Raw genomic sequence first — 27,710 nt, forward strand, 5'->3', positions numbered from 1 at the left:
TGTAGTGGAGTCCATACCAAACCTCTTCAGCCTGCGGAGGAGGATCGTGATGATGCCCACGGGGTGTGACCAGTCTGTTGATGAGAATAGGGGCGTGTGCTCCCTGCATCCTGCTGTGGTCAGCAATCATCTTTGTTTTGCTGACATTGAGGTGGAGGCTGACACCACGATTTCATTTTTTAAGCATTTATTTAAAGAGACGGTTGAGAGAGACAGGAACGGAGATACTGTGGCGTAACACGCAGCAAATGGTCTGTCTGGTGGCGAATTGAACCGGGGAGGCATTTGAGCCCATGTATGCACCCCGATCACTGGGCTACTGGGTCGCCCCTGGACTGTGACTCCTACACAACACATGTGCATCCACAGTATTCAGTGTTATACTGCACTGTTCACTTAGCCACCACTACTATAGCCACTTACATGACCACGCTAATTATAAATATAGCCATATGTATGGATTACAGCCTCACAAATCTATGATTGGTGCAGAAAGGATTTTATTTGTGTTTGAGATGTTTTGAGAGTTAGTTTCTGGATCTTAGTGTTTTGTTTGATGCATTGCCAAAAGTTATAACACATAACCTGAACTTATTCAAATATGGCCTAAACAGTCCTAAAGATATATTAGACCACTATTTATTCATATTTGGTCATCCAAGGGGTTAATTCACAAAACATGCTAACTCACTAAGCTGGACTTAGTAAAACCTGGAACCCCTTCATTTGGTATACTTGGCATACTGTAGACCAGGGATTTCAAAACGTTTTCAGCTCGAGACTCAAAAGAGGAATTCGGTGTCTTCCCAAACTTGAATGATTAAAAAAAACGCTTATTTTCAAATCAAATCAAATCGAACTTTATTTATATAGCACATTTAAAAACGACTGTCGCCGACCAAAGTGCTGTACAGGTCAACAAAACAAGAACAACAAGTACAAAATACAGTCAAAGTACAATTAAGTCATGAGCAATTACAAACACAAATCAAAGTTTAAGGCTTAATTTTGGTTAAAAGCCAGGTCAAAAAAGTAAGTCTTGAGTAGGGACTTAAAAACCACAATGGACTGGGCGGATCTAATGAAAAGGGGTAGATCGTTCCAGAGCCTGGGGGCAGCCACGGCGAAAGCACGGTCACCCCTGGTTCTCAGTTTGGCAGTTACTGTGGGAGTCATTAAAGAGAGGTGAGTTGACCTTAGGGCTCTAGGTGGGTTGTGGTGTTTAACAAGCTCTGTTAAATAAGATGGGGCTATCCCATTGAGGGATTTAAAAGCAGTTATTAAAATCAATTCTAAATTTGACAGGGAGCCAGTGGAGTGAGGCCAGGACTGGGGAGATATGGTCACGTTTTTTGGTGCCTGTGAGAAGGCGCGCAGCAGCATTTTGAACTAGCTGCAGGCGCCTGAGCAGTGATTGATCATTAGGCTAATTAAAAACAAATCAATACAAAACAGAAAATAACAAGCACAGCAACAACAATGTTTGAAAAGGAGTAGGATGAAGTGTAAACAAGGAAAAAAAGATTTTCCATAAGTGAAAAAATTAAGCTTTAATGAGCCAATGAATATTGCAGTTTTATGACAATTATTCATCTGCCCCTAACACATACATGCAGACTCACATTTCTTTGAAACTTTGCGGTAATGTTGAGGGTCATTCCAAATATCACTGAAACCAATCTTACTCCAATTGGTCAAAGGGGGGCGCTATAGCAATTTTTTGAAAATGCAAACTTTAAACAGGCAAAAGTCATGCCTCGTTTGGCCGACAGCCATTAAACCTGCTTACACATGTGCCTTGACTCATGAGGAACACATGTATCACGTTGACCAGTAAGCTCCGCCCTTAGATTGTCCGCAATTTTGAGCAGTTTGAAAAACACTTCAACCCAGGATTTTTCAGCTATTTGCGTGAATCTGTATCATCTCGATGATCTCTTTTTTCACAGGTTCTTGTCTGTTGGTCCAATGGCTTCTCCCTTAAGCGAGTGCCTCACTACCGCAAGGTTGCCGGTTCAAGCCTCACTTGATGCAGACTCATTTAAGTTAAATTGCAAAAAACATGACTGTATCAATGAATACATGTGCAAACGGTAAAGATAACATGAATTGCTTATTAAAGAGTATGTTTTTTTAATGTATGACGTACTTCATTGTGAAAATAGCCGATCTACAATCTCACAACTTTTCAGATAGCAACGTTTTGTGAGCTTGTAGATCGGCTGCTTTCACTGGTTTCGGTTTCAAGGAGACATACAATTTCTCTATTGGTAAATGGTTTGTGAACGAGTGATCTTAGTGTTAGTGTTAGTGTGAATTCTTTTTTCACTGGTTCTGGTCTGTTGGTCCAATGGCGTCTTGCTTCAGCATCAGCCTCTGGATCGCAGGGTCGTCGGTTGAAGCCTCACCTCTCGCTGGCTACTTTTCAATTGTATCGCACAAAACATGACTGTATCAATTAATGCATGTGCAACTGTTAAAGGTAACATGAAATGCTTCTTGGAGAGAGTATGTTTTTGCAATGTATGACAAACTTCATTGTGAAAATAGCCGATCTACAATCTCACAACTTTTCAGATAGCAACTTGTTTCTGAGCTTGTAGATCGGCTGCTTTCACTGGTTCACTTTTATCTTCAACAGACAACCTCAGCCTAGACAAAGCTATAGCACTATAGGTAGTGTTGCAGCCTGTCAATCCGAAGGTTGAGACTTCGATTCCTGTCAATGGCAATAGGTTGAGGTGTCCATGAGTGAGGTTCTTAACCTACAATTCCCCCCCTGCGTCCTATGTATGATCACCTCAGCTGGGTCGAGCTGAAAAGTAGATTCGCCTGTTGGAATCATCTGCATTGTCTCAATTTCAATCTATTCCGTTTCCATGTCTTATTGTGCTATTATTGCAATTGCTTTTTTGTCTGTCTGTCTGTCTGTCTGTCTCTCTCTCACTCTGTCTCTCTCTCACTCTGTCTGTCTGTCTGTCTGTCTGTCTGTCTGTCTGTCTGTCTGTCTGTCTGTCTGCGTCTTTCTCTCTCTCTCTCTCTCTCTCTCTCTCTCTCTCTCTCTCTCTCTCTCTCTCTCTCTCTCTCTCTCTCTCTCTCTCTCTCTCTCTCTCTCTCTCTCTCTCTCTCTCTCTCTCTCTCTCTCTCCAGTTTCCATGTCTCTCTCTCTCTCTCTCTCTCTCTCTCTCTCTCATATATTCACTGGCCCCGTATTATCGCTGCTTGCAGCTATATTCTTGTATTTGTTTTACTGAGATTAAGGTTAGGAATAACTTTAGGGTTAGGCATATATTTTACTGAGGTTTAGTTTAGGAATAAGGCTAGGTTTAGACATGGTTTTACTGAGGTTACATTTAGGAATAAGTTTAGTTTTAGGCATAGTTTTACTGAGGTTACGTTTAGGAATACCTGGTGGCAACAGTTCCGAGGTCGCCGGATTAGCGTAGGCGAGCATTCTTGTATTCAGACAGGACAGGAATAGAGCACAGAAGTGACACTATAGGGATGCACCGATATGGAAATTCTTTGCCGATACCGAAGTTTAAAATAACAATTTAGCCGATAGCCGGTACCGATATTTATTATTATTTCCCCCTTTTGTGCCAGGGAAACAAATACATGTTAATTATAAAAGATAACTGTTCAGAATCTGCAGCTTGGTATGTTGCAGATAACCATCACATCAACATAGCCAGTGCAAAATTGATGCTTATCAACAACAGATAAATATCGGCTACTGCCATCGGTGAATGTCAACTTTATTTGCCGATACCAATATCGTATCGGCCGATTTGCTGTCATCGGCCGATATTATCGGCCGAGGACAGCAAATCGGCCGATACGATATGTGGCCAATACCGATATGTGGCCAATACCGATATGTGGCCAATACTATATAGTATTAGTTTGGACCAAAAAAGGTTTAAAGAGGTGGTGCCATGGTTTTGCACTTTTTCATGTGTCTATCTGTCAAAAATGTTGACAAAATATTTTTGGTCAAGGTTCAATTTATCCCCTGAGCAAGCAGGCAGGGGGCCTGTTCCTCAAAAGGTGAATTAGAGCTAAAGCCTGGCTTTACCACCTATCCTGGCTTAATTTAGCCAGGATTAGAGCTGAGTCGGTTCCTCAAAAGGTGAATTATCTTGAAGATTAGTTTAGCCAGTTCACCCTGGCTAAGTTTAGCCTTATCCGATTCCTCAAAAGAGAATTGAAGCAAGCCTAGCTTAGTTACCATGGCAATTTAGCTGTGAAGTTAGCCTGGTCAGGAGCAGGCTAACAGCCAAGCTTACTTAATCCAGTGTCTTTGTTCTTCAAGTTTTTCCACAGTTAATTCAACACATGTGTTTGTATATGGACTCATTTGAATGACCCTGCATTCAAATAAAATGAAATCAATACAATAAGATATAATCAATGTAATTATATTACTGAAATAGTGTGTGACCATGAATCATAATTGTTTCACGATAACTCATGTGATATGTCATTGTCACTCTGTTAACACTACAGTTCATATTGTTGTTAGATGTTTGATAATATATTACCAATTTTTTTTTAATATTATAAAAAATGTCTAACACATACATACATACATACATATATATATATATATATATATATATATATATATATATATATATATATATATATATATATATATATATATATATATATATATATATATATACATATATTTAAATATATATACATTATTAGTTACGGGTTTAAAGGAGCCTCTTTGTAAGTCAATAAGGAGCATATTTTAAATTATAAATTTCTAGTCAATGGAGAAATTATTTTTTATTTCTTGTCCACCTTTGGCGTTACATCATGATGGCAAGGTAACTACACAACCCAAATTTCTACCAAAGTGGTCTTGCAAATGTGGGGTTATTGCGTGTCTCGTCCCGTCCCCCGCTCATCCCGTCCCGTCCCGTCCGTACGTCCTGTTGCCCGTCCGTCGCAAACACACACACACACACACACACACACACACACACACACACACACACACACACACACACACACACACACACACACACACACACACACACACACACACACACACACACACACACACACACACACACACACACACACACAACCCCCCCGTCCCCGTCCCCCGTCCCGTCCCCCCCCGTCCGTACGTCCTGTTGCCCGTCCGTCGCACACACACACACACACACACACACACACACACACACACACACACACACACACACACACACACACACACACACACACACTCTGTGTGTGCTTGCAATACTTTGCCAAGCTTTCTCCCTGGATCGATTTATTGCGGTCGCGTTTCCTTTTCTGTTGATAACATGTTTCACTTCCTCATATGCTTGCATGAGCTGCTGCTGTTCGGCCACAGAGAAAAACGCTGCTCGAGTTTTGTTCCCCGCTGCCATGATTGGTCAAGTTCAAGGAATCTGCGCTCGAGTTCATGGTCTTTTATAGAAATACGTCGCTGGCGAATCGCCGCCCATTCAGCCTGGCTTCATTATCCTGGCTGGACACAGCCTGGCTTGACATAGCCTAGCTCGACAAAGTTGCTCCTTTTCAGCCTGGCTTGGCGTCTGAGGAACGGAATAAACGACGCTTTTCGGACCCGACTTTGTCAAGCCTGGATTTGGCTTAAGGCCAGGCTTTTTAAATTCACCTTTTGAGGAACAGGCCCCTGGTCTATTAGCTCAATGGAAAAAAAATCAGTACTTGCGCAGGAAACCGGGTTCAAATCCGGGTTAAAAGAGGAAAGTTACATGTAGCTTCAACTGAAAACGTGTAAACCACATTTTTCAGCTGAAAAGGAGAAGTGAAGTGGATTTTACTCAAGTTTACTTGATTTCTTATTTGACTTAACTTAATGCACATTGATGTACATAATGATACATTAACATGAAATAATCATCTGGAGGCTACATGATCTATGTAAACATACTGGATTTAAATATTTTGTTAAATGTTTTATATATTGCAACAATAATGTGTTGTCACAAAATCTCCAGGCACACATGGAGTTGACTCACAGTGCCTCGGCACACCGTTTGAAAACCACTGCCTTATCTCACTCCATATCTTTGCTGAGTAAAGGGGGGTTCACATTCCCTCTAGGTGGATGGTTCTCAAAATGGGGTCTGGGGACCCCCAAGGGCTTTGAGCGGGATCCAGAGGGTCCTCAGCAAAAAATGAAAGAATTTAATACTATTTGGCTATTCAAAAATAACCGGTCTTCAAGCTCACAATGTGTTGCAATGCGACGTGTTGTGAGCTTGAAGATCGGCTATTTTTGAAAGATTTTGAAAAACCTCTTGTGCCCCCCTGGCACAAACTCCTTTTAGATGGGGGCCCATGGCTTAATACTGTAGGTATCAATTTGGGGGTCCTTGACATGAAAATGTTTGAGAACTACTGATCTAGGTTCTATGGAACTCTGTGGCCGCAGCTCATTGACGTCACACTGATCATTTCACGTCAACAACACTCACTGGAAACATGGAAGAAGAAAAAAACAGTGGTAAGAGACAGCATGGCAGCAAACATAGTGGTAAAATGTAGACATGCAACATGCACCACAACCACAACGTTGCACCTAAGATACACCACCACATGTAATAAACAGGGTTTATACCACCTCAACTCTTCCTACATCAGCTATTTGAAAATAGCCAATCTGCAAGCCTACAACGTGTCACCACTATTTAAAAAATGTGCAAAATATGCTATTTGAACAAATATAAAGAGTTTGAACAACAGAAATCTTGTATGAGGGTCCCTGGCTGGCACAATTTTTTTTATCTGCAGGTCCGCAGCCAAAAACTCATTAATTTGGGGGTCCTTCACATGCAAATTTTTCAGAACCACTGACATAACAGAGTAAGTAATATAGAGATGAGAATATTCCTACATGGATAGCTTATACTGTATGAGCCAATAGACGCAAAAGACCATGCCAGTGTTTGTTGTTTTGGTAGAGCCTCGCTGCCGCATGTTGGGCAAAGCCAGTGGTGTAAAGTAACTAAGTACATTTACTCAAGTATTGTACCTTTTGAGGTATTTTTACTTTACTGGAGTATTTCCAGTTTTCAGTACTTTTACTTCTACTCCACTACATCTCAGAGGCAAATATTGAACTTTTACTCCACTACAATTATTTGAAAACCTTAGTTTAAAGTTTAATCTGCAACAACATTTTATAAGTAGTAGTTATTGCTTAATCTGCTGTCTCTATTGTTCTGAAAAAAGACGAAGACCCCTGTTGTATGGGGGTCCCTGGACCAAAATATCTTCAGCTTGGGTTCCGCGCCCAAAATCCAAATACATTTTGGGGTCCTTAACATGAAAAATAACCTGCACCGCCCTGTTGTGTGTCTGCATTTGTAGCGAGGCTCTGCAACCTGCACACAGTGCACATTTTTACAGATCCATGAAACCACCAATTAAGTCTTAAGATCTGAAGATAACTCCTTCACTTCATGGAAACTGGTTTCAGCTGAACGCCCACATGCAGCACAGCAGAGAGATGAGTGTCAAAACATCCTGTGGTTTATATGTGGTTTACACTTTTTCAAAACCATGTTAGACAAGTGATTCTCAACCTGTGGGCCAGGGCCCATTGGAGGGGCCGTGAGGATACAGCAAGTGGGCCCCCCAAATAATTGCAATGATAATATAACATTAATATTTGTAAAAGTTATGGGGGAAAAATGCATATTATATATGGAAATAAATAGGAACTTATATAGTACTGTTACTGTGTTAGTTCCATTGAAACCCAGAACTCGATCAATTGATTGATCATTAATATAAACATGCTCTGAAACTCCACGCGGCCCACCCATCTGACCACTGCCGTGTTAAGTGGTCAGGTGGGTGGGCCGCGAACACTTAACAAGATTTTCAAGTGGGTCCTGATCCAGAAAAGGTTGAGAATCACTGTTTTAATATAATATTACTGTTAGGCCCTTACGTGAGGCTGCAGAATAGCTGAAGTCAGATACAGACAGAGGGTAACCGGAACACTCGCCCCCAAAATACAGTCGATACCGATATTTGTTTATTTAGTTATTGGCGTTATTATTTCCCCCTTTTGTGCCAGGGAAACAAATACAGTACATCTTCATTATAAAAGATGATCAGAATCTGCAGCTTGATAGATTAAAGATAACCATCACATCAACATAGCCAGCGCATAATTGATGCTTATCAACAATAGATAAATATCGGCTACTGCCATCGGTGAATGTCGACTTTAGAGGAAAGCTACATGCAACTTTAAATGAAAACATGTAAACCAAAAAAGTCAGCTGAAAAGAAGAAGTGAAGAAGTTATTTCACTATTTGACTTAACTTAATGCACATTGATGTACATAATGATACATGAACATGAAATAATTATAAACATGCTGGATTTAAATTAAAAGAGCACTCATAAATTGTTGTATAGTTGCATATATTGCAATAATAATGTGTTCTCTCTAATAATGTGGAATCTCCAGGCACACATGGAGTTGACTCACAGTGCCTCGGCACACCGTTTGAAACCCACTGCCATATCTCACTCCATCTCTTTGCTAAGTAAAGGGGGGTTCACACTCCCTAGGTGAATGGTTCTCAAAATGGGGTCTGGAGAACCCCCAGGGGTCTTTGAGTGGGATTGAGAGGGTCCTCAGCAACAAAAAAAAAGAAGCTGATCTTCAAGCTCCCAGTGTGTCGCAATGCGACGTGTTGTGAGCTTGAAGATCGGCTATTTTTGAAAGATTTTGAAAAACCTTGACAAATCTACTCTTTTGGGATCCCCCTGGCACAAACTCCTTTCAGATGGGGGTCCATGGCCTAATAGGTATCAGTTTGGGGGTCCTTGACATGAAAAAAATTGAGAACCACTGATCTAGGTTCTATGGAACTCTGTGGCTGCAGCTCATTGACGACGTCACACTGATCGTTTCACGTCAACACAATTAACATGGAAGAAGAAAAAAACAGTGGTAAGAGACAGCATGGCAGGAAACATACAGGTAAAATGTAGACATGCAACATGCACCACAACCACAACGTTGCACCACCTATAAGATACACCCCCACATGTAATAAACAGGGTTAATAATCTAAATCCATTTAACCACCTTTAAGGGACCCGCATGCTACCAAATGAGGTGGTCACCTTATCACCTTATCACCGCGGTGGTGATAGAGAGAGCTCTCTCTATCACAGAGAACGCTCTCTCTAGGGTGACCACCGATTTTGGTAGCATGCGTGGGCCTTAACTCTTCATACATCAGCGATTTGAAAATAGCCAATCTGCAAGCCTACAACGTGTCGCTATTGTCGCCACAAAAATGTGCTAAAAATGCTATTTGAACATATATGAAAAACTTTTTTCAATGGAAATCTTGCATGAGGGTCCCTGGCTGACACAAAATATTTGTATCTGCAGTTCCGTGGCCAAAAACTCATTCATTTGGGGGTCCTTGACATGAAAACGCTTGACATAACAGAGTAATATAGAGATTAGAATATTCCTACATGGATAGCTTACTTACAGTATATGCGCCAATAGATGCAAAAGACCATGCCAGTGTTTGTTGTTTTGGTAGAGCCTCGCTGCCGCATGTTGGGCAAAGCTTGAAGCCCAGGGGTCTGAAACTTTTTCATTTGAACATTGTATTTATTGTATAGTTGCTATTAGAATGGTTTCATTTGAACCTTGTATTTATTGTATAGTTTACTATTAGAAGAATGCAGCCAACCTTGATGTGCATCTTTGCAGAAAGGTAAAAATAACAACCGTGTGAAATGGGGAAGAATCTGCCATTGCAAAAAAAAAATGCCCTTAATATCTACGCAGTGATATTAGTCTGGCCATGCCAGGCTAGCATAGTCCTGCTAAATCCAATGGCCAAAACCAAGCCCCCAGAACCCAGTGGTTTCATTGAAGCCAAATGGACATGCTGGCCATTCATGGTATTGCAGGTGGGGCCACTGTATATGAACGAGCCCATAGAGGGGTACTCAACAGGCGGACCGCGGCCCATGACCGGACCGCAGCACAACTCCCTGCGGAGTTAATTAAATATTATTTGTAAGTCAGGCAATTAATCTGCGAGTTACCGCGACCACGAGTCAGAATTTTCCTTGTATTCACTTCATGCAGCGCTATGCATGTGGACTGACTCTGTGTGTGTGTGCGTGTGTGTGTGCCTGTGTGTGGGTGTGGGTGACTGCGCAAGCAATCAGCGCTGATTGGCTGTTAGCTGGGGTCACGAGAGTTCAGCAGCACAGCAGTGAGTTTGTATGCTCGTACCAGCACTTTGCTAGCTGCCTGTTACCAACAGAAAAATACTACATTTTGAACGTAGCAACGGAGTGCTCACTCTTTGGGTAAGCACAAGAAGCCTTTCTCTGATGCAGAAATAATTAAATAATGCTTGATTGAAGTGATGGACACCATGTTTGAAGCCAAAGAAAAAGAGGAAATGACAGCAACCAGACCTACTGAAATACTGGCTGGTGTAGCCATGGTTCACATGACGCTTGTATACAAGCGTCATGGTGCCCTGTCCCCCTGGTCTAAAGTTTTGTTCGATTTTTTCAGATTGCCATCGCTCACATAAACATAAACGTTCAGATTTCAAATATAAAGTGCTTACCACCGAGCCACGGATGTTACAAGGCGATGTGGACCGCGATGAGTACCCGTATCTCCCGTATTGTTCAATAAAAAGCATTTTAATCCCATCGCCGTCCATTTTCTCCAAATTGTCTCCTATACTTTCAACCATGCGACACTAATGGTTGGGAGGTGTATTGCACTCTGATACATTACAAAACAAAAAAAAACAAAAAAAGAAAATGGCCGGCGATGGGATTAAAATGCTTTTTATTGAACAATACGGGAGATACGGGTACTCATCGCGGTCCGCATCGCCTTGTAACATCCGTGGCTCGGTGGTAAGCACTTTATATTTGAAATCTGAACGTTTATGTTTATGTGAGAGATGGCAATGTGAAAAAATCGAACACAACTTTAGACCTGGGGGACTCGGCACCATGACTGTCATGGTATGACAGTCATGTTTCAGGGCTATGGCTGGTGAGACGTTCTGAGCTTGTAGATCTGCTCACAATATTTATCTTTGGAACCGAGTCAAACTAAATGTAATGCCTACAACTCAAATATGATTATTTTGGGTGGGGGTCCCCAGTTCAAATATGATTATTTTGGGTGGGGGGTCCCCAGTTCAAATATGATTATTTTGGGTGGGGGTCCCTAGTTCAAATATGATTATTTTGGGTGGGGGTCCCCAGTTCAAATATGATTATTTTGGGGGGGTCCCCAGTTAAAATATGATTCTTTTGGGGGGGGTCACCAGTTCAAATATGATTATTTTAGGTGGGGGTCCCCATTTAAAATATGATTATTTTGGGGGGGGTCACCAGTTCAAATATAATTATTTTGGGGGGGTCCCCAGTTCAAATATGATTATTTTGTGGGGGTCACCAGTTCAAATATGATTAATTTTGGGGGGGGGGTCCCCAGTTCAAATATGATTATTTTGGGTGGGGGTCCCCAGTTCAAATATGATTGTTTTGGGTGGGGGGTCCCCAGTTAAAATATGATTCTTTTGGGGGGGTCACCAGTTCAAATATGATTATTTTGGGGGGTCCCCAGTTCAAATATGATTATTTTGTGGGGGTCACCAGTTCAAATATGACTAATTTTGGGGGTGGTCCCCAGTTCAAATATGATTACGCGCCGGTGAAGCGCCATTTTCTCCGCGCAGTTATTATTCAGAAAAGAGAGAAAAAATAAAAGGAGGTAGGACAGGGAGAGGAAGAGCAGGGAGAAAAATAGAAACTCAAACATTAAAGATGCATGTCAAAGAGAACCTCCAAACAATACTGTTTTTTTAAACTGTTACTTCAACATATTATTTTGAATATTTTTCATCATCGTTTCAATCTTGGAGAACGTATTGAGAAGAAATTTACATATTAAAGTACATTCAAAGACAACCCTAAAACCTGTGTCTCAGACAAGGCAGCCTCTTGATGGGTGCTCCCTGGGTTTGTGGAAGTGTTGGTCTGAGGCAGCTCTTCAGAGAAGGCTTTCTCCATCACCTTTAGGGTAGAGCTGCGAAATACATCCTTGAAGTCCTGACCCATGAACACTTACAACAGCGGGTTCAGGCAGCTGTTGAGAAGTGCCAGGCCGGTGGTTATGGGGATCCCGGTGTGTAACACACGCTGCATACTGTACTCTGTCACCAGGAAATACTCAATCAGAGACATGATATGATAGGTGGCCCAGCACAGGACAAATGCGGTGATAACAGTTACTATGATTTTGAAGGGACGACGACGTAAATGGCTGGCCAGCGAGCGATTATTCCTGAGCCGGTAAATGATGACAGAATAGCAGGAGACGATGACAGTGAAAGGGACCACGAATCCCATGAGGAAGTGAGTGATGAGCATGATGACCCCATATAGAAATGTCCACAACTGAATCACTTTGGGTGTGTAGACACCGGTGGGTGCAAAGTTGTTGTAGCACAATTAATGATGTCCTCATCAAGGATGGAGGGCTGTGTGTCCTTAAAGATGAAGTAAGGGGAGCTGAGAGCCAAGCCCAGCACCCAGACACCCAGAATCACACAAGACGCCTTTCTGACGCTGCGGTGGTTCTGGGCCCACACTGGACACACCACACATACACATCTGTCAACACTGATGACCATCAGGATGTAGATGCTGGCATACATGCTCATGAAGAAAATGGTAAAGTTTATTTTGCACATGAATTTGCCAAAAGGCCAGTGGAAGTCCAGAGCTGTGTGAGTGATTCTCAGGGGCAGGATCGCTGCAACGAGGAAGTCGGCCACAGAGAGGTTGAGGTACCAAACGGTGTTGACGGTTTTCTTCATTTTGAAGCCCGTCACCCAGATGACAACGCCGTTCCCCAACACACCGAGCACAAAGACCAGGCTGAAAATGACGAGGGACATGATCTTGAGGGATTTTTGAAGTTCAGCATAATCATACTCCTCAAATTCATTCTCCTCAAATTCAGCCGTTTCCACCAGACGGATCCATCTCTTTATTGTGATAAACAGCAATTGTCCTAAATTTGCTGTTTATCGTCCTAAATCGTCCTAAAACCTAATATAACAAAACAAAGGTTAATGCTTTGTTTTAACAGGCCATGTATTATTATACTGAAATTATTTGGTGCCAGGGACCCCCATACGAGATTTGTATTGTTAAAATGAATACCCTGCACACATGATCACCGTCAAGACAATCATAGCTCCCTCCGTTACTGGATCAAACAAATACATACATAAAATACAATAGCTATCATAGGCCTACCGTTACTAAATACAGCTGATGCAATTTCATAACATCAACATTTTGTAAGTGATATATTTATTTATGTTAAAATAAGTTTTAAAAAGCTCTATATTCTAGATGACAATCATGTCTATATAAAAAAGAAATCAAAATAAAAGATACCTGTTTCAAAGTGTTGAAGAGACAGTCAGAGAAGTGTCTTGTTCAAACTGTGGTCGTAGACCGGGAGCCAGGCCCAGCCCTCAGGATGTTCTCTGTTAACTTTTTTTCACTATTATTTCCTGTTAGCATATACCTTGGGCCATTACAAGTTATATTAATTTACTAAAATTACATAAATTGTCTTACACATATGAAATTCGGCATGGAGTATCCTGACACATAGGGGTAAGTAGCAAAATAGGATTCTGGTGCTTGCTACCATTGCATTTTTTAATATGACCTACAACATCCCTAGAAACACACAAAGAAATACCATGTCAAATGGGGAATTATTAATAGCGAGTTTAGTCAGAAATTGCATCACTTGTTCACAAATGAATAAACCACAGGACAACCGCTGAGTGTATTTGTAAGTACTAGGGGCACTGACAGATTTAGCAATTCTGGGGTTCCAAGCAAAGCTCAAGTTTGGGGCCTCCCCACCGACTGCACAATACCTTGTATCACAAAATTAAATAACATACTGATTAACTAATAATTGAGTATGAACTTGACAATGGACAGTGCAGTGTAAAAGTGCTGTTTACTTACAGTTTAATCATGCAACAAAACCCCCCGACTGACCAGTTAAATCCATTTAACCACCTTAACTCTTCCTACTTCAGCTATTTGAAAATAGCCAATCTGCAAGCCTACAACGTGTCGCCGCTATTTAAAACATTTTACAAAAAATGCTATTTGAACAAATAGCATTGACATTGTGTTATAAAAAATGTCAACTTTTTTTTACATTTTAACAACGGAAATCTTGTATGAGGGTCCCTGGCTGGCACAAAAATATTTGTATTTGTGGGTCCGCGGCCAAAAACTGTGGGTCCTTGACATAAAAACGTTTGACCGCTGACATAACAGAGTAATATAGAGATTAGAATATTCATACATGGATAGCTTACTTACGGTATATGCGCCAATAGATGCAAAAGACCATGCCAGTGTTTGTTGTTTTGGTAGAGTCTCCCTGCCGCATGTTGGGCAAAGCTTGTAGCCCAGGGGTCTGAAACTTTTTTCAGGCCAAGGACCCCTTAGCTGAGAGAGATGAAGCAGGGACCCCCACCTATAGAATAAAATTGTGTTTTTTCATTGATTTCATAGACAGCTTCGTAGACTTGTTCGACAGCACTATCATCAGTGTTGTGTAAATTAATGTTTTTTTGCATGTTCGGATATTTAACCACTTAAACACCAAAATGTTCCGTTCCACAAGCTCACAACGCATCGCGATGCAACACGTTGTGAGATCTGGTGTCCTACCTGCCAGTCCTAGCGGGAATTGCCCCGGCCGGCCTCCGACGAGAGGCCGCTACCCTTGCACTTGCAAGGAAAGCCCAAGAACATGATTGGCATATCCTGCATGAAACAACAACTAAGGCAGCGCCCCCAAGCAGACTCAAGTCCCGTCACCCCTACAACAGGACAGCACAAGAGATGCTTGGTTCTATCCCTGAAGACCTATCTACAAGGGCATGGCTAGCAACTTCCTGGAAGCAGGAATGGGAGATTTGAGCTCACACGTCTGCACCATCACATCCAAGACCCGGGAGATGGAGTCGAAGGAGAACATCTACCACGCCGGCATTGGACCCTACTGAACCGCCTCCGGTTGGTCGCTTCAAATCGTTCATGAAGGAGTGGGGCCTGGCAGACAGAGCAGTATGCGAGTGTGGCAAGCCTGAGCAGAATGCCGACCACATAATCACCACCTGTCCTCTGTACAGACCTCCTTCAGAGGCTGGCCTCTTCCAAGTGGGACCAGAGACGAGAGCGTGGCTTTGTGACACTGAGCTGGACATATGACGACAATACACGAAAGAAGTGAGATCTGCTATTTCCGGTGAATGTTCCCCCCAGCATAGGGATGCTAGGGTTCAAGTGGTCAATGTAAAGAAGTTGTTATCACACAAAGATCAAGCGGCCCCCCTGTTGTGTAACTCTTCGGACCCCCTATTGAAGACCCGTGTTGTAGCCAGACTAGCGTTAACTTAGGACCGCATTTTCATACTCTCACATGTGATCATTGGGATGATACTTTATCAGGTGATGGAAGACATTTGTTGTGTCTCACATCTTAGTTTGCATTAGCCTCGATACCCATGCATTTTTATTTAGTTTTTGGTTTGTGGAAAGCCAACATCTTAACCACTAGCCTAAAGGGGAATTTCCCCTGGGCCGGGGGAGATATTAGGCTTTTTTTGTCATCAGGCAGAGGCTCTGGGCCACTACTCCCCCACCAGGAAACCCAATCTGGGTCACGGCACCATTGTAACGCCCGGGATTCGAACCCCGGTCTCCTGCGAGGAAGGACATTTTTAGATATAGTAAAAAAACAAGAGAGTCAGGGAGAAATATTTCATTTTGCTGTCTACCTTAAAATGTGTTTACATTGTTTGTTTTTTTTACATCTGTTTTTTAAACGACAGTGGCCTACTGACTACACAGGAAGGACAGGGACTGGATCTCATGGTGGCAGACATCATACGAACGTATACCGCCAGGTAGGCATTACCAATAGCTTTGATTGTGGATGCTGTGCAGAGACAGATGGACAGAACAAGCTCCAGAAGAAAGATAACGTGACCAGACCTCATCACTCACCTGGACGTGTACCACTTCAAGCAGCTGGAAGCCTCCCGCCAGCTCCACCAATCCCGCTGGCCTCGCCACCACCTCCCGACACGATCCCATGGTTCTATACCTCAGAGGTAGGTGCCCGAAACTTTTGGTAAGATAGCTTAAACAGATTTAAATTGAAATGCAATTTTATTTCATTATTTTCATGTCTTGCTTAATACAGTATGAGTATACTGTATAGTAGCACTGGTGTAAATGTTTTGTCATTTGAATGGCTCTGTAGGAGGCTATAGAGGTATACAGTAATGTCCGCCTGTATGAGTGTCTGTGTATATCCTGATGTTGCTTAAAGAACCTTGCAAATGCTGCTGTCTGGTAAATGGAGTTTCTTTAAAAAAAAAAAAAGGTCCAAAAGGAATACACACGTCCACCATGACCTGAACAAGAGAAAATATTCACCACAATAGATTCTCTGCTCAGACCTACAGTATACCAACAAAGCTGCAAGCTTATCATTTCTTTCTTCTTTTTTTGTTTTGTTTTAATTTGTTTTAAAAAACGAAAAAGTTTAGTTTTAGTTGATTTTGTATTAGTTTCAGGTTTTTAATAGTTTTTTTAATTATTGCTTTATGGCCAGGGGCAAGATTCAAGAATATCTGAACAAGTGTGTAATACCCTGGCACAGCTATTCAAAAGTAATATAGTCATATACCTTGTAATGTAACTAGTTACTCTTGATTCCAAATGATCAAGTAATATTAGAACTTTTTGAAGGTAATAACAGTAATACGTGGGTAACTTATTACTCTTCCTAATAACTTGCCCAACACTGGCAAAGACCACCAGGACAATGAGCCACAGGAGGAGCATGTCCCTCCCAGCACAAAGTGAAGTCATACCGAAGTGATGCCAACCATGACGATGATGACGCTGATCAACATGATGACTGTTGCGCTGGGGTTGAAGCTGAACATCATTCCCACCATGTAAGATAGGCTCAGGGTCATGATAGAGAACGGGGCAAAGTTCAATTCTCGTTTGCGGAAGCTAGGGACGATCATAGCGGAAAACACGGCAAAGGCCACATAAAAACCTGTGGATGAAAACAGGTTTTTGCGCATATAGCCCATGGCACCATTGTCAATAGCAAAGAGGAACAGGACCAGATGCTGCACTAGGAGGACCATCAACAACTTCCTGAAGAAAGGTTGGCTGCCCTTTGCAGTGTTGTCATATTCATTGTCTTCATAATCCTCTTCGTCACAGTCCTCTTCCTCATTGTCCCCTTCGTCGTAATCACCGTCATCATAAGATTGTTTTTCACAAAGAGGAATTTCACCGTGGTAACCAGCAGGGCTTACCTGTGCTGCCCTCTGTAGGGGTCCCTGTGTGTAAGGCATCCAGGCGTAGGGGCCCAGGTTGTACCCCATACGTTCCCGACCGTAGCCAGGTTGTCCATAGGCGGCTACGGTGGAGTAGGGCCACGTGTAGGTCGGCAACCCGCCTTGGCCATAGTTAGGAGGGGCCATGGCGAAGCCTGCTTGCTGGGGAGGTCCATGTACGTTATGGAGAGGATTGTTCTCTCCCATGACGGGGAAACCACTCTCATCCTGTGACGGTTGGCGAGGCTGGAGGTGGGGAGCCCCTACGGGACCCGGGTTGTACCCGGTGCCTTCTTGGGGGAAGACAGGTCCTCCGTAGACAGGTGCCGATGGGAAGGCCAGCGGTTCATAACCATAGAGGTTATGAGGATGGCTGTTCTTTCCCATGACAGGGATAGGGTTAGGGTCCTTATCCTGAGACATTGTGTGCTTGGCTCACTGTACTTCTACCACAAACGTGTCTGTTTCCCTTCTTAGAAACTATCTCTGCTGGGTTTAACAATATTACATGTAGGTGAATATCAACAGAACAAGTGTCCTTGAAGAATAATGCTTTGTTCCAGGCTGCACATTACCAACTGATCATAGATAGAACCATAGCTTTTATATCCTCCACACTGTGCTTCATGATGACACAGGTTGGGACTTGTGTTGGTGATGTCATATATGGTAATATATCTCCATATACTGTATGACATTAGCAGCCAGCCACACATCTATTCTGCTGAAGTGAACAGGCAAGATCAAGTTGCAGGTTGAATTTAGCCATTACATAATGTGAGATCAATTTATCAAACTAGAAAGGTGCACTACTCTACACAAAACCAAGGAAAAGCCCCTACGGGCAGGGGTTGAACCCGTTGCCTTCCTGGGGGAATCCAGGTTGTAGCAGCCAGCCACACATCTATTCTGCTGAAGTGAACAGGCAAGATCAAATTGCAGGTTGAATTTAGCCATTACATAATGTGAGATTAATTTATCAGGTGCACTTCACTACTACTCTACACAAAACCAAGGAAAATACTATACAAAGGTGCACTCAGTAGAGCACAATAGAGTAGGGGGGGTTCCTGGCAAGCAAATGTGTCATAATTCTGCAATACAGATTCGCCTGCCAGAAAATGCGCTCCTCACCCCCAATTCAGGGGCTGGAGCCAGGCTAGACCCATAAGCCCCCCCTCCAGCGCTGGGATCCCTAACATTAGCTACAAACAATTACATGTTACATGAGATTTCGATATTCTAATATAGAAAAGTGAGTCAGGTGGAAACACAGCCCTGCAGAGACAGGTGGACAGAACAAGCTCCAGAAGAAATAAGAGATGACCAGACCTCATCATTCACATTGACGTCCTACTGACCTCGCCACCATCACATGTTCTACTACAGAAGTAGAGCAGTTGGTAAGAGAGCTTAACACGGCTCTATTAAATTAAATACAATTTCATTATTTGAATGTCTTGCTTATGAGTATACTGTAGCACTAGTGTAAATGTTTTGTCATTTTTACGGCGTACTCTCTAGGAGGCTAGCCGTACAGTAAGAGGTCTGTCCGTCTGCGTAGCATGATGTAGCTTGAAGGACCTTGCAAGTGCTGCAGTCTGGCAAACCAATGATCACTGGAGTTTCTTTTTTTTTTAAAAGGCCAAAAGGAATACACACTTCCATGACCTCACCAAGAGAAAGCATTCTGAATTCCTCTGCAGCACAGATGCCTATTATTATTGTCTCCGCCAGGCCGAAAGGCATGGCGAGAGAGTATGTTTTGCCCCCTGTCCGTCCGTCCGTGTGTGTGTGTGTGTGTGTGTGTGTGTGTGTGTGTCCGTCCGTGTGTCCGTCATTCTGTCATTTTGTGTACAGCTAATCTCCGGCACCGTTGGCTTGATCGCAGCTAAACTGTGCGCACACACTCCCTGGATGCCAGAGCAGAACCTCTGCCCCAAATTTTTCAAATTAGCCTTTTATAGCGCCACCAGGAGGCCGCTTTTTGCAAAACACATTTCTTGACAGTACTCCTACAGATTTTATCCAAACATCACGCAAATCAGTACACAGTATCTCTATAGTCATGTGATCAACACGGATCTGTCCAATTTTCCATATTTCATCCTGATTGGCTAAGGTTGGCTTCCAAAGTTTGCAGGATTGCTCCGTTTTCAACAAAATGCCTCAAATCATGAACGCAGCTTGCGATTTCCGTGAGATTTCACACGCACATTCCCACTAGGCCGAGGAAGAAATACCACTTGAAAATGTTCAAATCAGCCTCATGGTGGCGCTATAAATGGACGATTTGTGTTTTTAACTATAACTGCACCGATCTGCATGAAACTTTGCACGCACACTCCCTAGAGGCCAAGGAAAAACAACTGCCCTGCATTTTTCACATTTGCCTTTCATAGCGCCACCAGGAGGCCGACTTATGTAAAACACATGTTTTGATATTAAGCCTTCAGAATTTATCAAAATTTCACGCACATCGGTACACACGATCTCTATAGTCATGTGATCACGATGGATCTTTTAAAATGTTCCTATTCCATCCTGATTGGCTAACATTGACATCTAACGTTTGCAGGAGTGGCCCGTTTTGAACAAAATGCCACAAATCATGAATGCAGCGTCCGATTGTGGTGACACTTTGCACGCACATTCGCACTACATTGAAGAACAAATGCCACCCTTTTAACATTGCCCTATCATAGCGCCACCAGGAGGCCAATTTTGCAACACTTTTCTTTTTTATATTACTCCTACAAATTCAAACATCATGCAAATCGGTACACATATAGTCAAGTGATCAAGATGGTTCCGTCCAATTTATCATATTCCATCCTGATTGGCTAATTCCGAACATTGCTGCCCCACAATAACCTACCTGACCTGGCGGAGACCTGTGCTCCGAGGAGCACTTTTTCTAGTTATTAATTATGCCAAGCTTGAAAAACAAAACAACTTCACTTGAAAACAGATTCTCTGCTCGGATCTACCAACAATGCCACAAGGTTATCATTTCTTATTTGGTTTTGACTGTTTTCAATTCCATTTTTAGTTTAATTAGATTTCAAAAAGCGTTTGCTAATTTAGTCGATTTTTGGTATTTTATGTATTTTCAGGGCTGAAATAAAAAAAAACGGAAAGCATTATTGTGTAATAAAGACTGAGGTTGAAACTGGAAAAGATAAAAACATCACCAGAGTTGCTCTAGTGTTGGATTCAGTGCCAACAGAGCGGATATAAAGGAGGGAGAATATGAAATATTACTCTTGTGTTTAGTTCTGGATATAGAGGTGACCACCCAAGTTTCTCCAAAAAAAGAGAGGTTTGTGACACCAGGTGTAGATTTAGAAGGTTTACTGGTTTATTTCCCTTCACCATGGTTTATTGGTCAAGAACGCATAGCTGCCTGGGCTAAAGCTATCGACTCAGTGAGGGCTTATATAGGGATACACCCGGACTGGCATTGGTTAGTAGTAAGTCAAGTGGTGATGGCAGACACCTGTCTGCCATTGAATGATGAGTGAACTGTCTATCAGAGACTGCCACTAGACAGCATCTCAGCAAAGAATGAAGACCAGTGTTGAGCAGTAATACGTTACTACATATACAACGCGTCGCATCGCGACGTGTGAGCTTGTAGATCTACTATTTTCAAACGTTTTATTACTTTTACTTTTGGTACTTTAAGTACATTTTGTACTTAAAGAACTTTTGTACTTTTACTCAAGTACATTTTTTATTTCAGACTTTTACTTGTACAGAGTACTTCATTGCAGTATTGATACTTTTACTTATAAGTAAAACATTTGAGTACTTTTTCCACCACTGGACATCACTGTTCCCTTAGTCCATATTTGTTACAGTCTATGGGCGGAAACCACTCTCATCCTGTGACACGGTGCACTGGACACCGCACTCTGCACTCCTAGCACACTCCTTTTCCGCATCTTCCACAGTGGTGCCTGTCGAAGTGGCTGGCCATGAACACGCCAGGGCCGCACTGGTCACATTCACGCTTCAGGCGGCGGATTTGACCATTCTCGTCAACATTGTAGTATTTGAGCGTGACAAGTTTTTCCTTCTTCCTCACGTGCGTGTTCTTCTTCGGGGTGGTGAAAGTCTTCTTCTTCCTCTTCTTGGCACCACCTCGCAGTCTCAGCACCAAGTGCAGAGTGGACTCCTTCTGGACGTCGTAGTCGGACAGGGTGCGTCCGTCTTCCAGTTGCTTACCGGCGAATATCAACCTCTGCTGATCGGGAGGGATGCCCTCTTTGTCTTGGATTTTAGCCTTGACATTTTCAATGGTATCTGAAGGCTCGACCTCGAGGGTTACAGTCTTCCCCGTCAGGGTGTTCACAAAAATCTGCATCTTGTGTTTGCTCCTAATGGCGGATCATGAGAGCCCTTATGCTATATAAGCGGAATGCATGCTGTACAACCCGCTGATGTCACGATGTCTCAGCCATGTCCTTATATGGAGTTTTCACAGCAGCCGCGGCCAAATACTGTGTATATGACATCCAACCTAACTGTGTCAGAACATGACGCCAGACTCAAACAAATCAGTTGACCTAAGACAATATGTCCATACTGTATATAGTTGCTGTCGGGTGGAAACCGTGTATGTCCAAAACCGTTCCTTTTTCTTATAAAAATAGTGAAAATAGCCGATCTACAAGCTTGCGCCGCGTTGTGAGCGAGATATAAGGTCTGTGCCTGACAGCAACGATATGGAGTCTCAGGTCAGACAATCACATCTGGGTATGGCGTCTGAAGTAAAGGCTCTTCCAACATCGCAAAACCACTCCTATCCTGTGACATGGTGCACCATTTTCTGGTTCCATCGTTCCAGACTCCATTAATTTTTGCCAGACCCCAGGGGTCGGCCTACAGGAGGCTTTGTCGGTCGGTCGGTCGGTATGTCGGTCTGTCCCTCTTTTCCTCCCCAGCCATTCAGGAACGCTTCAGATTTCAACCACCAGGGGCAACAGAGCAGGTCTGGATTTGGCTATACACAAATCTACAACCAAATACCCCATACACCCCCACCATGCTGTATTCCCATTTAATTCCAACAAAATGTTAATACGGCCTAAAATGATTTATACTTTTAACTTATAAAGTGGTTTGTTACCCCTATACACCCCCACCATGCTGTATTCCCATTTAATTCCAACAAAATGTTAATACGGCCTAAAATTATTTATACTTTTTTTGTTGTAGGTGTGTTGGTCTCAAAAACATGTAGATCAAAGGTGGAGGGAGAATTGTACACTACATAAACTGGAAGGAGAAACTCCATAGACAAGAGTCTGTAGAAAAGGTTCTCATTTGTTCTACATGATGCTCAATCATTTCAAATAGCTGCCAGTCCCAATCTGAGAGGAGGGGGAACACAAATCCCCACAAATTAAGACCTGGTGTTGTTGCACTGCTGCAATTTATTTGATCTACATATTTGAGCGGTGCAACCGCTCCTATAAGAGGGTTTAGGACCCATCCGTGGTGAAAGTTTTCCTTTCCGTCGTGAAAATGTGTCTTTCGCTGTGACGCCATGCTGTGGAAAACACGCCCATAGGCTAAGCTTTGCAGGACGTGCTGTGATTGGCTAGCAAGACACATGATGAAATTAACTTCAAACTTCGCAGACGCGCTGTGATTGGCTAGCGAGACGCATGATGAAATTAATAATAATGTAAAAAATGTAAGCACGTCACTTTGCAGGACGTGCTGTGATTGGCTACCGAGATGCATGATGAAATTAATAACTCATAAATAGCACCGCTCACTTCACACCGGGTGTGATTTTTTTTAGACCACTGCACCTACAACAAACCACTTTATCCCCCCCCTTCAGACTAGGGGGGGGAAGACTATGTCTCTGGCAGTGCTGAGAAAGGTAGTTGGTCAGTCTGTTGGTAAAAAGTACACGGGAGCACAGGAAGATGCCAATGAGTTTTTGATGTTCTTACTGCAGGCCCTTGGTAAGGAAGGAGCCTCCTCATTTGTACCGACCGGTCGGTCGGTCGGTCGGTCGGTCTGTCCCTCTTTTCCTACCCAGCCATTCAGATTTCAACCACTAGGGGTCTGGCAGAACCAGGTCTCCTGGTCTTGTTCCCATAGAGATTTCCAAAAATATTTATATCAATTAATTTAAGCCATCCACTTTATTTAATAAATATCCTTTATTTTGTGGTTTTCAAAAAAGATTTATCACAGAATCAAACGTGTTATTGTCATGAATCACCAGGATCCTGGATGGCTTGATTCTAGGCTTAAAATAATTGCTATAAAAATATCTTTGGAAATCTCTATGGGAAAATGTATGGGGTCTGGAACGATGGAACCAGAAAATGGCCACCACTGCTATGCCCTATGCAGGTATCGGTGGACGGAAGTTCCACAGGAACTTATGTGGATCTTGGGATAGAAATGGCGAGGCTCCAATGTGGACTTAATCAGTGATCAGAATGTGACTTCGGTCATATATGACGTCAATCCTCAATGACGTATCTATAAAATACTATGTCTCCAAATTTGGGCAAGTTTTCAGTACAATCCTTTGCGACCCCTTAGTAAAGCTGTTTACTAAGGGGTCGCCGACCCCCGTAGCACCCCCTACAGCTCATCCCTGTTTATGAGTGACAAAAACTATAATTATACAGTAAATGGTGAATTTATATTTACATTGCACCTTTATTCAAAGCACTTTACACTGTGCATTACATTCACCCATTCACACACACATTCATACACCTACGACGGTGGAGGAATGCATGCAAGGTACCAACCTGCTCACTGGGAGCAGTTTGGGGTTCAGTGTCTGACTCTGGACAAGGACACTTCGACACTAACCGAGGGGAAGCCGGGGCTCAAACCAGGAACCTTACGCTTCCCAAACGACCCCTCTACCTCCTGAGCCACTGCTGCCCACTACATTGGCTTATATCAGTGTTATAAGCAGTTTGTAATGCAATACAAGTATGTTTATAATGCATTGTAGACATGGGCTTCATAGAAAGTGTAACAATAGTTTGATGCTCTTGCCAGTCTTTGATCATTGGTGAAATGGAGAAATCCCCCATGATTCACAATTGTGTAGTCTACTGCTTTACATTACATGCAGTAGCTACAGTACACTTTGAACCCATAAATCAGGTCACTGGAGAGATGATTCATTCACAAAACATTTATTGGCGCCATATACAGTAACAGTTACAACCATTGCAACTTCTTCTACAAACAAAGACAATGGCGATACAGTATGACACAAATATTGTTTGGTGCTCTTACAACTGAGCTCACACAACCCTTCAAAAAGAAAGAGAAAGAAGCGCTGCAGGGATCATTCAGTGGCTCTGAGATAGGTGCTCTTTGGTGACACAGCTAGGATCATATAAGCAAAAAGGATTTCCAAAGAAGTGCTGCTTGCCAAAAAGGTGTGAAATGCAGACTTAAAAATAAAATAATTCCAAGGCACTCTGTCTCACGTGAAAAGATGTATACATTTATTTAGAGCAAGGCAAATGAGTGTGACCAACGCGTTTCGACCTAGAAGGTCTTCATCAGGGTCTATCAATAGTCTTATTTTGCATAATTGCATAGCAAAACAGCTTTTGTAAGTATTAACAATATTTTGGTTTAACAAAATACAGATCAAAATGCAAAACAGCAGATGGAAGTCTATAGTATACTATAGACAGTAGTACAATCAGGATGGAAGAGCTCCAACTGGCTGTCCTCAACAGCCCAAAATATAAAATAAATAGAATAATATACAAAATCCTTCCCCGTCCTTAGAACCCAGACATATTCATTTGTTGCCTGGAGTCTTGGCCGCATTGGCATGCTGTTACGGCCTCCAAACAATTCAACAAAAATATTGGCTCAAATTGGAGACCCCAACATAAAGATGGACACCACAAAAGATTTGCAAAGGTACCAAGGAACCAAAAAGCTGCCTGGAGATGCCGGTCAAACTAAATAGAATGGAGGGGGGGACCAGGCCACCCCCTATAGGGATGCCGAAACTGCTCCCCCCTCCCTAACTGACAAAATCAAGTTCTACTAAACTAAAAGCTAAACGAAAAGATAGAACTACCGGCCATCCCCAGGCCAAACTAAGTAACTTAAAGAAAAGGCTTTCTAGCCTAAATAATCAATCAATGGTGTGGGTTCTGAGGTTGTTGCTGGGTCTGTGTCTGGAGTGGAACTGAATCTGGCTGGTTTTATAGAGGCTGGTAATTGGGCCGGCAGCAATTTCAGATCTGCTGCAGTTGTGCCAGCCTGGGTCAGAGGAGAGACACTGGGGGTTAGTCAGTGATTGAGTGAATGATGGCATGGCCACACGCAACACATGCATCTTCTGTGTTACACTGTCGGGTATGTAAAACATATACTTTGCTAATGTGAACATAAATTAAGGTGTAAACCTTTTATTTTTTATTTATGGTATATACCTGTTCCTTAAGCGCTCAATAATATACATCACCCAGTCCTGGGATGGGTCAAGGCACGCCTCTCTGCCCTTTTTTGTGTGGAAACTGCAAAGAAACAACACAAAATATGAGTTTACTGAATTCATGCCTATAGGGCATTTTACCCCAACCTGCTGCATACATACAGCCAATTGTTTTAGAACGACTACAGGTCCAGTGGAACGACTACAGGTCCCCCCACGCCCTGCCCCCCTCTGGGGGCAGGGCGTGAGAGTAGTGCTTTTTTGCCCGTTCCATTCCATCCCACCCCCCCCCCCCAATTCTTGCAATGAGGGAACAGGGCGCCTGCGCACGCAGCGACCAGCAGCGAGAGATATGTTTAATGTATGTAATATGTTTTGCTAACTCTTGTTGTAAACCTATTTGCCCTTTGTTGGGACACTAATAAAGTTGAACCTTGAACCTTGAAGTGGCACCTCAACATTGTGGGTGCCTCAACGTTAAAATGACATTTTTTTTTCCAAAATGTGAAAAGGGGGAGAGAATAAATGTATGCTTTGGAAAAGTATACATTTTAACATGCACATCATTATCAGACCTAAATTTACCATTCAATTCTCGTTTATCCCCTAAACGACTGGCTATCACATGTTCTGTAGCAATTTGTAGCATTTGTAGAAATATTGGCCTTTAAATGTAATTAAGTCACATATTATATGTGGCCCCTCATTTGTAAAAAATAAATGTAGATATAAAATGAATCAAATAAATAAATATAAAGCAAATGGTGCCCAGTGTTTTAACCACTTAAACCCCAGCATCCATATTGTGGGGAAAGCGTTCGCTGAAAATAGCCGATTGACAAGCTCACAACACGCTCACAATCCACAATAACAGAAAAGACACTAGTATAGAGCCCTGAGGGACTCTGCTCAACCATGTGGGGTTTAAGTGGTTAATCCGGTTACAGTTAGAACTACATTCGGTTATAGGTACTATACTCGCATGATAGCGTTGATTGGACAGTTCTCCTTGTCCGTCTGGACTGAATAGCCTTTGATGGCACTGAACGGTATCTTGCTTGTTCCGTAAGATGTACAGCAGCGTCGACTCCGTCGAGATGGTCGTCCTGCCAAACCAAAGACAATCAGATAGTGATAAAGCTGAGGTATTTAAACTGCTACTACTACACTGTCCATAACCTTATGCTTTTGACACTGTATACCTTCTGTATACATATTACACGTGCATTGTGGAATGCACTACTCTAATATTACCTATACTGTGTACATAATACAAGTGCAATAATTCACAATTATTTACAGATATCCATAGCCTCTATTTTTGGTCAGCTGCCGTATAACCCCATGGAAGATACAGCACTTGACAGGGCCAGCTTAATTGTTTTATCTTAATTGAATTTGTATCTGTTTATTGCTGATATTACATTTCGTTTGCATGATTAAACTTTAAGTAAACAGCACTTTTACACTGCACTGTCCATTGTCAAGTTCATACTCAATTATGACACTTTTTCAGTATGTTATTTATTTTTTGTGATACAAGGTATTGTTGTACAGTTGGAGGGGGGCCCCAAACTGTGGGCTTTGCTTGGAGCCCCCGAATTGTTAAATCCGTCACGCCTCCTTGTCTGCCAAGCGACCTCAGAGGCTAATATGGTGCGTGAAATCATGTCAACTAAATCAAAGCATTTTGTTTTCAAAAGAGTGGGCACCTGAGAAC

At 42.5% G+C, this 27,710-nt stretch overlaps 1 protein-coding gene and 1 pseudogene across 2 annotated transcripts; both read right to left on the reverse strand.

The window, feature by feature from the left end:
• Positions 1–308: 308 nt before the first annotated feature.
• On the reverse strand, positions 309–16,261 carry LOC308093365 (chemerin-like receptor 1; annotated as a pseudogene). Its single transcript has 3 exons — positions 16,172–16,261; positions 12,029–13,101; positions 309–344 (listed from the first exon to the last, which is right to left on the reverse strand). The product of its transcript is annotated as a chemerin-like receptor 1 (transcript).
• A 5,193-nt stretch (positions 16,262–21,454) lies between these two features.
• Positions 21,455–21,898, reverse strand: LOC308093366 (ubiquitin-ribosomal protein eS31 fusion protein-like; the record flags this gene model as incomplete). The annotated part of the gene is made up of 1 exon (XM_080439700.1): positions 21,455–21,898. One exon carries the CDS (start codon positions 21,896–21,898, stop codon positions 21,455–21,457), a length of 444 nt encoding a protein of 147 aa, XP_080295826.1.
• Positions 21,899–27,710: the final 5,812 nt, after the last annotated feature.

Source organism: Gymnoscopelus braueri (genome assembly GCF_963280865.1).
Source record: "Gymnoscopelus braueri genome assembly, chromosome: 10".
NCBI lineage: Eukaryota > Metazoa > Chordata > Actinopteri > Myctophiformes > Myctophidae > Gymnoscopelus > Gymnoscopelus braueri.